Source organism: Echinops telfairi, unplaced genomic scaffold, assembly GCF_000313985.2.
Source record: "Echinops telfairi isolate 266 unplaced genomic scaffold, ASM31398v2 ScPeMD7_655;HRSCAF=1070, whole genome shotgun sequence".
NCBI classification, from domain to species: Eukaryota; Metazoa; Chordata; class Mammalia; order Afrosoricida; family Tenrecidae; genus Echinops; species Echinops telfairi.
In genome coordinates this window covers 21,467,933-21,478,899 of record NW_022104553.1, presented here as the reverse complement: position 1 = coordinate 21,478,899, position 10,967 = coordinate 21,467,933, and the positions used below count along the sequence as shown (strand labels likewise).

Sequence of the window (10,967 nt, the reverse complement as noted above, 5' to 3'; positions counted from 1 at the left end):
TGTAACGGCCTCAGTTTTCTCATCAGTAACTTGGGGCCTGTGAAGCGCCTGGCGCTGTGACAGCAGCCTAGAGGGTGGTCCTTGTTGGTGGGTGGGAGTGGGAGGGGCTAGGGCAGGTCGTGGGGTGGGAGGTAGAGAGGTCGGCTTCCAGGGCCATTGAGTGGACAGCTGTGCCTTGACCACGCTTGTCCATGGCCATCCGCCCTTCGGCCCCGTCCGCTATTTAGGGGGAGTGGGGAGGTCGAGGTCATGGCCTCCTAAGCATGACCGCCCGGCTGCGCGTCCACAGGCAGGGTGCATGCTGTTCCCCCACATCTCTCCCTGCGAGGTGCGCGTGCTGATGCTGCTGTACTCGTCCAAGAAGAAGATCTTCATGGGCCTCATCCCCTACGACCAGAGTGGCTTCGTCAGCGGCATCCGGCAGGTCATCACCACCCGCAAGCAGGTGCGTGAGGCCCCACCTGGCCAGGGGGTGCCTGGGAGAGGTCTGCTCCTGCCCCGTGGCTCTCCTGCTGGGGTGCCAGAGCAGGAGTCTGGGTGCCTCTGAGGACATGCCAGTTGGGAGGTGGCCCTGCCCCTAGCTGCCCTGGGTGAGACTGGGGATGGAGCACGGGGGAGGGGCTGCAGGTAGGAGGGGCCCAGGGCTGTCCCCGCCCCCTCACCAGCCTCTCGGCTCTGCAGGCTGTGGGCCCAGGCGGGAACGCTGGCCCGGTGCACATGGTTAACAACAAGTTCCTGGCGTGGAGCGGAGTCATGGAATGGGAGGAGGTGAGCTCGCTCGCTTGGGGCAGGTGGCCCACAGGCCTGAGGGAGGAAGGCACCCCCACAGCATCTAACGGCCCCCTTTCCTACCCCAAAGCCCAGGCCTGAACCCAACAGCTGCTCCAAGAGGTGGCTGCCCTCCCACGTCTACGTGAACCAGGGCGAGATTCTGTGAGTGCCTGTCGGGGGGCGGACCGAGGGTGGGCGTGGCCCTGCAAGCTGACCCCTGCCCCTGCGCCCACAGGAGGACCGAGCAGTGGCCTCGGAGGCTGTTCATGCAGCTCATCCCGCAGCAGCTGCTGGTGAGCGGGGCCAGGCCGGTGGGGCCCCAGAAACCTGGGGTGGGTCCCCAGAACAGGGCCTGGGGCCAGCATTCATAGAGAACGGGAACATCCCCAGAGATGACCAGTGGGCAGGACTGGGATGCAGCGGTTTTTGGGGTGGGAAGGCCAGCTTGTCCCCGATGCTGGAGGCAGCGGGGACAGCAGAACGTGAGGGGACCCAGCACGGAGCCTGCTCCACCATCCCCATAGACCACCCTGGTGCCGCTGTTCCGGAACTCCCGGCTGGTACAGTTCCACTTCACCAAGGACGTGGAGACGCTCAAGAGCCTTTGCCGCATTATGGACAACGGCTTTGTGAGTCGGAGCGCTGGGGGCGGGGCGGGGGACAGGGTCGTCGTGGCCTCCCACCTGGCTCCCTGGGGCAACAAGCTCAGTCCCCTGCAGCCCCTGACCAACAGATGGAGAAACTGAGGCCCAGCTGGGGGCTCCATGTCCATTGCCCTCCATGGTTTCTTCAGTGCCATGGGGGAGCAGACATGGTCTGCATTCGGCTCCTCACCCCCGCACCCCATTCACCCTGCTCTGAGGGCCACTGCTGTGTCCCCACTGTGTTGCTCACATGGGGCTTATTAAGGTCCCCAGGCGGGCAGCCAGGTCACCCCCACACCCTCAGAACACCCAGCCAGCCTCCTGTCCATTCAGGTCTGAGGCGACATCCAAGGTGTCCCCTGTGCCCAAGTGGCCTCCAACCCACTTGCTCTCCAGACCCATGAGGGTATGGGGTTGAGGGGCTGACTGTGCCCTGACCCAGCCCCTTCTCAGTCAGGTGATAGGGAGTGGGGGAGAGCAAGAACATAGCCCTGGGTCCCCCCTCAGCATCACCTGGTCCTCCGTTCAGGTACACCCAGACCCCCTGTGGGAGGGGACTTGTTCACCCCGGGTCTGTGTCCTCTGAAGGACATGAGCACAGGGTGCGGGGACCTGTGGTCAGGGTGGGGGTCCAGCCCTAGCTGCCCCATGGTGCCAGGGTCACTGGGGACCAGTTGGGGTGTGCGTTGCCCGTGGGGGCGCTGTGTGTCTGTGGGCTGGTCATAGCATCACATTTCAGCTTCTTGGGCATCCTCCCCACCTTCTGAGCCCGGGAGGCATCCCCCTTCTGTGAGATGGGGTGGTGCCAGAGCCAGGGCAGCGGCCTGCTGATGCTGACATCCCACTCGTCCCCAGGCTGGCTGCGTGCACTTCTCCTACAAGGGCACGTGTGAGGTGCGCGTGCTCATGTTGCTGTACTCCTCGGAGAAGAAGATCTTTATCGGCCTCATCCCCCACGACCAGGGAAACTTTGTCCACGGCATCCGCCGTGTCATCGCCAACCAGCACCTGGTCCTGCAGCGCAACCTGGAGCAGGAGCAGCAGCAGCGGGGGGTGAGGCTGCCCGGCCCGTGTGCTCCCACCCACCGCCCGTGTCCCGTGCTGGCCCAGCGCTGCCCTAAGCTGACCCACCCTCTTCCTCCCACAGATGGGGGGCTAGTGCTCCCTGCCCGGTCTCCAGGAGCCTCGGATGAGGCCCCCACCCCACCCCGACTGGTGAGCGGCGCCCACGCAGGGGACAGAGTTGAGCCTCAGGGGCAACAGGAGGGCCATCTGGCCCAGACAAGGTGGATGGTGAGGAAGGCATAGGTCTGGGGCCCTGTTGGGAGCTGCCACCCAGACCCTGCACTGTCACCTGCCTGCCAGGTCAGATGCCTCCCAAGAGGGCCCCCTGGGAGTGCAATGGCCCAGGTGATGAAGGAGGGGGGCGCGACCTAACCCCTGTGTATTTCCCCAATAAAGCCTTTTAAAAACCTGCCTATCCAATTAGCTGCTCATTCCTAGTGTCCCTTCCTCTGGCCAGGGGAGGACTGGGCCCTGGGCAAGTCTTTCACAGAACCATGCAGCAGGCTTCTTGGTGGGCTGCTCTTCTGCAGAGGCCCCTGGGTGATGCAGTATAGACTTGTCCCCAGGTGTTGGGGGTAAAGTAAACAAGCAGGGATACGGCTGGGATTTAACTGCCCCTCTCCCCTGAGGAGCCCCAGTAGGGGTCTATGAGGCTGCCCCAAAGGGGAGGGGGTGGCACATAGGCTTAGGCCTGTAGGCCTGTCAGAAGTTGCAGGCCGGGCTGGACTCAGCTGTCCAGACACCCAGGCACCACACAGCTGCTCAGCCTGGCTCCACCCTGTGGGGACTCGAGGCGGGTGCCTCTCAGCCTGGTTGGAGCAGACAGCCCACTCAGGGGCCCTGCCTGGAGAGTTTCCCAGCCTACATCCCCACCCCCACAGGCCCACTCCTCTCTAGAGATTGGTCCTAGCCCGGGTGGGCCCAGCACAGAAACCGAAACAGGTGCTCTTGTAAGCTTCAGTGGGGTGTGCGGGGCAAACGCTCCACCTGTGCTGAGACCCCATCTGTGGGGAGCGGCACTGCTGGGGCCTGCAGGGCGGGTAGCCAAAGGTCCCTAGTTCCAGCCCCATCACGGGGTCCAACTTCCTGTTTTAAGGCTACCCCAGGTGTACTGGTGACTGGGCTCCCAGCCTTGATGATCCCTCGTTTGCGACAGCCCCCCTCCCCAGTCACGGCTACCCAAACGGGAAAATAATTCACTTTATTGCAGCGGAAGGGCTCAGCCCTCGGAGAACTGCCTGTACAGGCGCTCGAGGTCCGGTGCCAGGTGCAGCCAGAACGGGATCTGCAGCACCTGCGTGAAGCCCTCGGCCAGCGTCGGCTCCTGGAACTGCTTCCTGCGGCGGGTGGGGGACGCGGTCAGGCCGGGAGGGGGTCAGTCACCTGGCTCGGTCCAGCCCAGCCCCGGGGTATCTGTACCTGTAGCTGAACATGACCATGTCGGTCACAGGTGCATGCTGGGAGCCGGTCATCTCTCGGAACTGCGGGAGGAGAGGGAGATCAGGTGGGCCCGGGGCGGGGCCGGAGGCGGGGCCTCTAGGGGGCGGGGCCAGGGCCGGCGCTCACGCGGTTGTTGTGGCGCGCCTGCTCCAGGGTGGCAGTGAAGAGGAAGCAGCGGCAGGGGACTCCAGCATCTTGGGCGCACTTGGTGTACCTGCGCGAGCACCAGGGAGGCGTTGGGCTCGTAAGGTGCCCGCGCTGCCCTCGGGGCGGCGTGCCCCCAGCCCCTGGTACCTGGCCCGGCTGGCGACGTCTGCGTTTGTGTTGTCCACCACGACGCGCTGCCGCCGCTTCAGGGAGGTCTCGCACAGGCTCACGCAGCGCTGCCACGAGCCCAGCGTGTCCTGGGGGCCACAGCGGGGGAGGGGAGAGGTCACGGGCGGCGAGGGCCAGGGCACCCCGTGGAGGGAAGCCCCGAAAGCAGACAAGAGACCCAGAGAGAGGGGCCGGGGCCCTGCAGACACGCTGTGGGGCGCCGACAGCCTACCCTGTTGACGTGGATGTATCCGGCCGACACCAGGTGCTCCTGGAGGAACGTGGACTTCCCAGCTGTGGGGTGGGGGTGCGCTATCAGCGGGAGCCTTGGGGACCCGGGAAGGGCTGGGGGCCTCCTAGAGGTCAGGGATGGGACGGGCATCTCACCCCCAGGAAATCCCACGGCGACCACCACCTCCGGGTCGGAGCTCAGGAGGGAGTTGGAGTCCGGGAGCCAGAGCGGCCCTGAGGAGGTGACAGTCCTCTGGGGGGCGGGGGGCCGGACAGGAAGGATGTGACCTGCGTCGTCCCCACCTGTCTCCCGACCACCCGCACCGCAACTCACTTCCCACTCACCCACCCGGGCGTCTCACCGGGTCGAAGGCCGGGAGCTCGAAGCGGGCAGCGGGCCACTTGAGAAAGAACTCCTCGGGCGTGGAGAAGGGCAGGCCGAGGTTGAGGGCGAACTGGGGGCGAGGGCGGGGTTACGAGGGGCCCCAGGGCCTCCCGGGTGGGACGGAGTGTGCGCGGGCGGGGTGGGCTCACCAGGCGATCTGCACACGAGAAGTCTTTCTTCTTCCGCCCGGGGGCCCAGTTGGCGGGACGACCGGCTGCGTCTGTAACACGGGGAATGGGAATTGGTGGTGGTGGTGGTGGTGACATGGTCTCCACCAGCAACTGGGTGACAGCCAGCGGAGGCAGGGTGGGGGCTGGCAGTATCCACCTTTCCCCACGTTCCCCAGCGCCCCTCACCTCCCACGAAGTGGCTGTCCCCGATGGAGATGGGCACACCCTCGTTGGCCTGGGGGAAGAGGGCATGGACAATGGACGGTCAAGCGCTATTTGGACACTTCTATTCCCCAGAAAGCATTTTATGGCCAAGGCCTCTCAGGCGACCCCCCCCACCCCACGGCCCCCTTTCCTCCCTCCCTCCTAGTGGGTCCCCAGCATGGCCACCAGAGGGCTCCCAAACCAGCCTTGTCTGCCTCCCTGCAGTATCTAAACCCCAGCATTAAGAACCTGCAATTCTGTCCTCCCTGTGTCCCCAACCCTGACCTCTGCTCCTCAGCTCCGGCCACTCTGGCACCACCACTCCAAGCCCCCCCGACCCCCACCTCAGGGGACTTGCGTTTGGTACTCTGAAACATTCTTCCCCATCACCCTGTGCTCCTGTCTCATCGGCTTTGGATCTTTGCAAGTGGCTCCACCTGACCACCGAGCTGGAACACTGGCTTCATCTGCCATTTCCCCCTACTTCCGGCCATGCCTTCATGGGCCGGTGGGGGCCGGCGCATCAGCCCCTGGTTCTAGCACCAGGATGTATCCAACACCAGACGCAGCAGCAACTAGATCAGGGAATGAGGAGCGAGGACCTGCTTCAAGGGGTGGTACCCAGGGGCTATAAACGGAAGGAGGCAAGGGGGGGGGGGCGAGGAGGGAGTGCCCACAGGGCCCTGGAGAGGGTCACAGGCAGAGAGAGACAGCAGCTCACCTGCTCCTGTAGATGCTCCCACATGCCAACCACCGGCTTCCGGTACAAACCCGTATGTGTGGCCACCAAAACCTGTGGGTGACAGGGGCTCAGACCCCACCCTGGGCTCCTCTGCCTGGAATGCCCAGCATTCCTCAGGGTACCCGAGCTTCATAGGGTGCTGTCCCACCCCCACCAAAACTAGAGGGCACCCTGGCTCCAGGATGTTCGGTTTAGGTTTCTGTCACCTTTCCCGACTCACCCCAGGGTCTGCTCCCCCTGCCCTCCAAATCTCTTATGTCTGCTCACTTCTCAGGCTCTGGGCGCCCCCCCCCCTGAGTCTATTCCTCTGTCTCTGAGTCTCTGCCCCCTGCCCCCACCAGATCTCTGAGCCCCCGACATCCATACCTGGAAAGAGACCCCCAGCTTCTCTAGCACAGCTTCCATCTTGGCCTTGAAGTCCTCTGCTGACAGCTTCCCTCGCCCGATGCCCATCTGGTTGGTGAAGATCACCAGCTTTTGGGGGGGGGAGGGGTAGACAAGTGTCACCTGGGCCATCATCTCCAGGACCCCCTCCATACTCAAAGCCACACACACCTTGTAACCCTCAGCTTCCAGCTCCTGAAGCTTCTTTGGAATCTCTGGGTATAAGATCCTAGGATAGGTGGGGGAATGAGGGTGACCCAGGATGCAGGAGGTGCACTCAGGCCACCCTCCCTTCCCCCTTGTCCCCGGCCCCTCTCACTTCCAGTCCCGAGTGTCGGTGGGAAAGACCTTTCCAGAGCGGGTGGTGATGAGAGTCCCATCCAGATCGAAGCTGGCCACCTGGCGGCAGGAGACAGGCATATCGCCTTGTTGTCAGGACACCCTCCCTCCCCCTCCCCACCCAGGCTCCTCTGGTTCAGGCTCACTTCCTACAGCCTATCCCATGCAATGGGTGGGAAAACCTAGTCCCCCAAATGTAAATGGTGGGGAGGCCAGAGCCCGAAGTGGGAGCTTTCTGGGCTCCCATTTATTTCTCTGTGGGCTTTCAGTCGGTCAAGCTTGAAAATGGGACCACTATTTTGCCCACCCTCCTCCCCTGGCCGCCTTCACCTCGGAGGGTTTATCACCCGGAAAACAAAACATTGAAAAGGGAGGGGGTGACTCAGTAGTATTTGAGAAAAAGAGAACTGAGCACGATTTTGGTGCTACGTGCTTTTTGTGGGGACGTTCCTGGATGAGAGGGGTGGGGCTCAGAGAGGCTGCACAGTGCCCTGGGCTGGAATGTGGGGACAGCATTGGAGGCTTGTGAAACAGGGCACCTGTCAGCAACTGTGGATGGACACCACTGGGAGGAAAGGGTGAATCTGTCACCAGGTCCCCCGGGCACTGGAGGGCTTGGAAGATGAGCAGGATCTAGTGGCTTGCAAGGTGGTGCCTGGCAGGTTTGGGTTGTGTTCTGTCTGTCCCGGAACCCCCAGCTCGGACCCTCACCTTGCCCCGGGCCTTCACTCCTGGCGCTGTGAACACCAGAAGCTTCTCGAAGGTCTCCCAGCCTGAGGAGGACTTCCGCACCCGCTTTGGCTGTGGTTGTGCCCCATCTTCCTGGACTGTGGTCTCTGGCGGGGTACCTGGCGGAGTGTCGGGCTGGGACTCCGGCGTGCCGGCCTCTTCCCAGCGCAGGGTCAGGGGGTGGAGGCCGTTGACCAAATACAGCGTGTCGCCCACAGCCAGAGCGCCTTCCAACCCGGGGTTCAGCTCTTTGGTCCCCGCAGTGGTGGGGTTAACGCCCAGCTGCAGAAAGGAGCCAGCAGCTAGAACTGGTCCCGCCCCAAACAACAGTTTCCTCCAATCAGATTCCTTCGCGAAGGGTATGTGTTTCTCCCATTGCGAATCAGACGTTAAAGACCCGCCTCTTCATTCTGCCCAACCAACCAGGGCTTTGATAGTGCCATTAACCCTTATTAGTCACACAACCTCAGCCAATCAGATTTTTCCAAAAGGTTCCTTTCACTGCTGAATTGAGCTTCCACTGCCCCACCCACCCACCCGCCCGCCTTTCTGTAGGCTCCCCACCGGGGCTTGTGGTCCTTTATTGTGATTCTGATACCTGTTTCACCGCCACCATCCGGTTCTCACTGTCTGCCACCAGCTCCACTGAAAATGACAAAGCAGAGTCGGGCGCTGCACACTACTGTGACTGGCTCCCCATGACTGAGCTGACCACCACAGCTCTGGTGGCATAGCGGTTACACATTAGGCTGCGACCCCAAAGGTCAGCAGTTCAACCACCTACTTTTGTAAACAGTCTCGGATACTCACAGGGACAGTTTTACCCTGTCCTACAAGGACCCTATGAGTCGGCATGGACTCGATGGCAGCGAGTTAAGGGCTTACTCGGGTGACCAGCTCCAGATCACAAGATTGGGCTACCAGAAAGCCTCAAACCAAACCAAAGCCAGTCGTCGGGTCAAGTCTGACTTACAGCGACCTTATAGGACAGAGTAGAATTGTCGCTCTGGGTTTCTGAGGTTGCAGATCTTTACAGGAGTGAAAGCCTCAAATTTCTCTCTTGGACGGGCTAATGGGTTCTAACGGCTGACCTTTCTCAGATCACAGTCCACTGTCATCAGGGCTCCTACCAGCATCGTGAGTGGGGTAAAATGAGTCATATTTTATTTCTCAATGTAACTGGCTCACTGCTTGACAGCTGGCGGCCCCATGTTGTCTGCGCCCTCTGACCCTCAACCTGCTCTCCTCCCCAGTCCTCTAAGCATTCATTTCTGCCCAAGGCAGGTCTCCTAGAATCAACTCCTTCGATCCCCACAAATAGGTATGACCAATTCCAGGTCAGGTGCACGCAGGCTGCAGTGCTCCCCCAAAAGGGGCTTCAACATTGCAGCACAGCTCAGTAGCCTGGCAACTTTCCCGCCCCAGACATAGGCCACACCCCTCGAGGGCAAGGCCCCGCCCACCTTGGTTTCGCGAGCACTTCCGGTCGGTGATTTGAGTCAGGGGTCCTCGACCAAGGATGAGGGCTTGCCCGTCTGAAGGCAAGAAGATGGGAGGCGCCCCCCCAGGGGGGCTTTCGAGCCATAGGCGACCCTGGGCCACCAACTCGGCCATCCTGGGATGGGGCCTAGGAAAAAGGTGAATGAGTTTGAATGACAATTCTGAGCTCCGCCCATCCTCCTACCAGGCCCAACCGCCCCCACCCTTTGCTTCCTAAAGACCCCGACGGCCTGCCGGAAGTCCCGCCTCATCCTCCCGACAATGCTAAAGTGGTACCGGAAGTCCCGCCTCATACTTCCGACTATGCTCAAAGTGGCACCGGAAGTCCCACCCCTTCTCCCACAAACGGTTCGCAGTTTCCCGGGCGACAGCTCCAGCTTTTCTTCCCTGGATCCGGGAGCCCAAACTCCCAGGGCTTGAACAAAAGCGTGGCGATGGCCCCGCCGCTACTCTCACCTGTCACCCCTCTCGGCCTCAAGCTCAACTTCCGAACAGAGAATTCCCGTCAGAAAAACCTCCCCGCAACTCGGCTCGCCGACTTCCCAATTTCGTGGGAGACGGAAGTGACTCGCCCCACCCAGAGGGGCGGAACCGTCGCGTCTCCGACCCCCGCAGCTCCGCCCCAAACCTCCGTGCTTCCCCAGGAAGCGGACTTTCTTTTCTCGCTGCAAGTTGAAGCTGCCGACGGTGGAGGCGAATGCATTCTCGGTTCACAGGTTTAAAAAATAGAAAAAAGGATCACTGCAGCCACCACTTGTCTGTCAGTTGGTCGTTCGGTGGTGGCCTGTGTTGCTGTGCTGCTGGAAGCTCTGGCCCCAGGGTTTCCGAGGGCTGCAGGGCCCCCCCAAAGTGAACAGGTTCCAGCAGAACTTGCAGGCTAACAACAAACGACGAAGAAGGAATAGGCTGGCCATTTCTGAGGAATTAGGCACAGGAACTCTTATGGGACCGGGCAATGTTTCGTTCCGTTAGACATGGGATCGCTGAGTCGAAACGAACTTGGTTGTACCTAAGAAACGTCCACCGTTATCTAGTAAAAGGAGCTCTTGTGACACAGAGGGCTATATGCATTGAGCTGCTTGCTAACCACAAGGTCAGTAGTTCGAAGTCTGCTGCTCCACAGGGGAATGATGTTCTGTTTTTGAAAATTTGCAAATTAGGTGAGAGCTTACATCTCAAATCATCTACTTTATATGCAACGGTTTAAACCAGCAATCAAGCCCCCAGCCCCCCGGCCCCAATAGTCTACTTCTCCCCTGCTCCTAGATTTCCCTTTTTTCCTTAAGGGAAGCACCAGCCTTCACTTCACCCAGGTGACCTGCGATTAGATGGCTCTATCTACTTTCCCTCAGTTATAAGTCATTTCCGGTTGCTTTGCAAGACCTTATCTTCTTGTTTTTGGTGTAGTGTTTACGTCCTGGTCCCCGGTTCAAAACCACCAGCAGCTCCACCACGGGAGAAAGACTAGGTTTTCTGCTCCCGTAAAGAGTTCACGTCTCATCTCGGAAACGCACCGTTCTAGCCTGTCCCTGGGGTCACTATGAGTCATTAACTCAGCACTAAGTTTGGGGTGTGAGTGGGGTCGCATACAATATTTTTCCTTTTGTGATTGGCTATCTGTACTCAGCATCCTGTCCCCCAGATCCATCCATGTCAATGAGGTGTCTCTGTTTTTTAGTAATCCTGAGTATTGTATGGTGGATACTGACCAGAGATTCTTTATCCAGTCTTCTCCTGATGGGCATTGAAGTTGGTTTCTGTTTTCTTGCTACTGTGAACCACTAGTGCTGAGATGAACGCGGTGTGCCTGTCTGTTGGAATTAGGGCTCTTACTTCTTTGGGGCACTGAGCCCCCAGAGGGTGCACTGGGTCCGCTGGAATGTTTAATCCCAGTTGTCTTAACTTGTGGCCTGTCGCTTTCCACCAACAGTTCTCAGCTCTTGGTAGCCTCTCCAGTATTTTCTTTTCTGTTTGTTTTCCTTTAAACTTGGCTGGCACTGTTGATGTAAGGCTGTCTGTCCTTGTGACTGTCTTTCCTTGTGACTTCC

The 10,967-nt window shown here is 60.4% G+C and overlaps 2 protein-coding genes across 2 annotated transcripts in view; one reads left to right on the top strand and one right to left on the bottom strand.

The window, feature by feature from the left end:
• The window catches only part of LOC101653799 (mediator of RNA polymerase II transcription subunit 25), a 35,347-nt gene extending 32,452 nt beyond the window's left edge, over window positions 1-2,895 (top strand). The window contains exons 14-20 of the mRNA XM_045292500.1: window positions 290-445; window positions 682-768; window positions 860-933; window positions 1,007-1,064; window positions 1,296-1,400; window positions 2,271-2,468; window positions 2,563-2,895. Coding sequence (XP_045148435.1) covers window positions 290-445; window positions 682-768; window positions 860-933; window positions 1,007-1,064; window positions 1,296-1,400; window positions 2,271-2,468; window positions 2,563-2,574 — 690 coding nt within the window. The 3' untranslated portion in view covers window positions 2,575-2,895. The remainder of the gene's footprint in view (window positions 1-289; window positions 446-681; window positions 769-859; window positions 934-1,006; window positions 1,065-1,295; window positions 1,401-2,270; window positions 2,469-2,562) is intronic.
• Window positions 2,896-3,666: 771 nt separating this feature from the next.
• On the bottom strand, window positions 3,667-9,492 carry LOC101654118 (polynucleotide kinase 3'-phosphatase). Its single transcript, XM_004710449.2, has 17 exons — window positions 9,376-9,492; window positions 8,883-9,046; window positions 8,018-8,064; window positions 7,402-7,701; window positions 6,671-6,750; window positions 6,523-6,580; window positions 6,334-6,441; window positions 5,947-6,018; window positions 5,208-5,256; window positions 5,001-5,071; window positions 4,829-4,921; window positions 4,623-4,719; window positions 4,468-4,529; window positions 4,215-4,324; window positions 4,047-4,134; window positions 3,900-3,961; window positions 3,667-3,817 (listed from the first exon to the last, which is right to left on the bottom strand). The coding sequence occupies exons 2-17, from the start codon at window positions 9,031-9,033 to the stop codon at window positions 3,700-3,702; spliced, it is 1,566 nt and encodes a 521-aa protein (XP_004710506.1). The 5' UTR covers window positions 9,034-9,046; window positions 9,376-9,492; the 3' UTR covers window positions 3,667-3,699.
• Between the last annotated feature and the right edge of the window lie 1,475 nt (window positions 9,493-10,967).

Bases quoted from the DNA above. Each gene is read 5' to 3' on its own strand.
- LOC101654118 (XM_004710449.2), bottom strand. From the start codon at position 9,033: ATGGCCGAGTTGGTGGCCCAGGGTCGCCTATGGCTCGAAAGCCCCCCT. The intron at 5,257-5,946 runs GTGAGCTGCTGT...CTCTTCCCCCAG, and splicing joins GGGAGCATCTACAGGAGCAG to GCCAACGAGGGTGTGCCCAT. The intron at 4,325-4,467 runs GTAGGCTGTCGG...TGTGGCCCCCAG, and splicing joins GATACATCCACGTCAACAGG to GACACGCTGGGCTCGTGGCA.